Source organism: Saccoglossus kowalevskii, chromosome 12 (genome assembly GCF_978046115.1).
Source record: "Saccoglossus kowalevskii chromosome 12, keSacKowa6.1, whole genome shotgun sequence".
Taxonomy (NCBI): Eukaryota; Metazoa; Hemichordata; class Enteropneusta; family Harrimaniidae; genus Saccoglossus; species Saccoglossus kowalevskii.
Window position 1 is genome coordinate 8,820,709 of NC_140652.1, and position 2,629 is coordinate 8,823,337.

The window sequence follows — 2,629 nt, forward strand, 5'->3', positions numbered from 1 at the left end:
GATATGATAATAATGCCATATTGAAGGCATTGTACAAGAAAAATGCCTAAATTTTTCAATGACCATATATGGTCATATAATTCATATAGTGTAATCATTTCACCATGCTGTGACTAGATCAACATACATTGTGATCGATTTGCCTACAATATATAGTAAACGAATTACAGTACATGTCTCCACTACCCTAGATATTACAGAAGTGTAATGTCATAACTATGTTGCATAAATGCAATTCAGCGCTAACTCAGGCATAACATCGAAAGCCGGTAATCGCTGCTTGCAGCTATATTTATTATTATTATTATTATTATTATTATTATTATTATTATTATTATTATTATTATTATTATTATTACTAGAATTCTTATTATTGGTGAAATAAAAAAATCATATCATAACTGAACGCTTGGTGTTATTAATAATCCGCATTTGAAAACCACGTAACGATCACTTTCGCCAAAAAACAACTGGAGTAACAAGAAATGAATACATGACTAATAGTGCTACAATGTATTCTTTGGAGAAAAAGATGTATAATAATAAAGTTATAACGTGAATACCACAAACCATGCACTTAGACAGTAAGCCGTGGCATCACTATTACACTGCTTTATTACACTGAACTGCCATGTTAGATGGGATAAACCTATAACAGCCAGGGTTGAGGTTTACCATAATCAGGCCAAGTACGTGTGTTGACGTATTCTTGATACAAAGTTATGTTTACTGGTTTAGGATGGAATGTGCGATAATTAATAATTTCTTCTAAGCACTTCAAAACTAAGCTATCATACTGTACATTGAACTTATTGGCAAAGAGATGCGGTTGAGTAACCAGCCATGCAAGATCACGCCACGAAAATATACAAATATTGCGTACATATTGTCCATTACATTGAGTGGCGTTATGATGCTTCCATACCATGAGTCTTGACAGCGCCCTGATGGAGTGTGTTAAATTGACTTGTCCAGGCCCACCCGGGGCTTCTGGAAGATAAGCCAAACTGTAAAAGAAATATTCATCTGAACCGTGTGTATCAATCAACCACTCCAAAAACCGTTTAGCAATAACACTTGTGTGCAAAAACTCGACGAACTTCCGCGACAAGGCTGTATGAACTATACCTTTCTTAATTGTTTTTATGGGGCATGGCTCAGTCTTCATATGCCCAGTTCTGTGCATGCCGCCTTTCTCTATTCTAAATTTGTAATTAACATCTAGAAGTGGTGTACGTTTTAAAATATCGATATCATTTAGATCATGAAATTCTGTTAATATTTGTACTATTTCTAAATTGGTTTTTAATGGAAATTCCTGTCCCGTTAAATAAATGAAATATTTCCATTTTTTGTTTCGTTTTAACACATCTCGCTGACAGTTCATCTCGGCATGTATCTGCGAAACCGAGGCGTAAATAACCTTTTCAAGACGTGATGATATGAATACATTATCAAAACATCCACTTAGCGACTCCATTGCTTTGTGTAACACAGAAGGTGATTTATTGTCCACGTGTATGCAGTAGATATTATGTGGTCTGTAAATAGTCCGTAGTAACTGTTCAACTTGGTGCGCGGATGAATACATCAGGATTCCAAAAGCCAATGGGAAATCTTGCTCTTCTTTTGTAACCGGTTTATATTTATATCCTCGATCAGCAGTGAATCTCGTACAGTTAAGCGATGTAAAATTGGAATCGGGTTCCAATACAGAATTCGTTAAATTCAATTCTCTTTGTATATCACTGTCTGAGATATTCATCCCTTTTATTATCTTTGCACATGTCGTATGTATTTCATTTTCCGATGAGTTATTCATGATGGTGGGACTAGTACTAAATACCACATTATCTACACTCTTCAATGACTGAGAAGGGACAATAGCAATTCGCGATGTTGGTTGGCCCTGAATTGTATTGTTTTTGCTCATGATTCCTCTGTCATTCCTGTCTTGGGCCATGGGTGAAATAGATTTGAACTTTATAATTGGCTCTGTTTGGAACAATCTGGAATTCGTGACGAACATCACTATACTTGCCACCATTACTAGGGAAAACATCGACAGCTTGAATGTCTTGTTGCCAAACTCCTGTAAAACACATGATATGTAAATATTAGTAAATTCACAAAGTGATTTTTGAAAGAGCAAATCTTTTCATCCCAGTCCTAAATGGGAGGATAGTACTTTTCTCTGATGTAACGATATAATTAGGAGGACGGTGGAATAGCGACGTACAGTCTTGGATGAATGCATATGGGACAAGTAAAGAATTTGACATTGAATATTATAGCAATGGCATGACATACAATATGTTAAATTAAGATATTATTGGTGACAATATTTTGAACCTTCTAGACTGCATCAACACTGCTAGAACTTCGAATTTGTAGAAAGCTTTGTTTTCAAACTCGATCAAGGCAAGCCCAAATCTCCCATCAGAACGCAAAAGCGGCATGTATAGGCTCAATCCAACCATAGACCTTAGAAAACAGGGACATGCAACTTCTGTCTGAGACAAATGAAAATCCAGTTTCCTGTGTGCAATGTGGGTTATAATCTCCTGTATAGATAATCCCATTAATAAATATGCCGATACATCTGAAACAGTTTTAGTTCTTACCTTTC

At 35.6% G+C, this 2,629-nt stretch overlaps 1 protein-coding gene across 1 annotated transcript; it reads right to left on the reverse strand.

The window, feature by feature from the left end:
- Positions 1-649: 649 nt before the first annotated feature.
- LOC100372443 (beta-1,3-galactosyl-O-glycosyl-glycoprotein beta-1,6-N-acetylglucosaminyltransferase-like) lies at positions 650-2,047 on the reverse strand. Its single transcript, XM_002740658.2, has one exon. It carries the CDS (start codon positions 2,045-2,047, stop codon positions 650-652), a length of 1,398 nt encoding a protein of 465 aa, XP_002740704.2.
- Positions 2,048-2,629: the final 582 nt, after the last annotated feature.

Coding starts and splice junctions, on each gene's coding strand:
- LOC100372443 (XM_002740658.2), bottom strand. CDS start 2,047: ATGGTGGCAAGTATAGTGATGTTCGTCACGAATTCCAGATTGTTCCAA.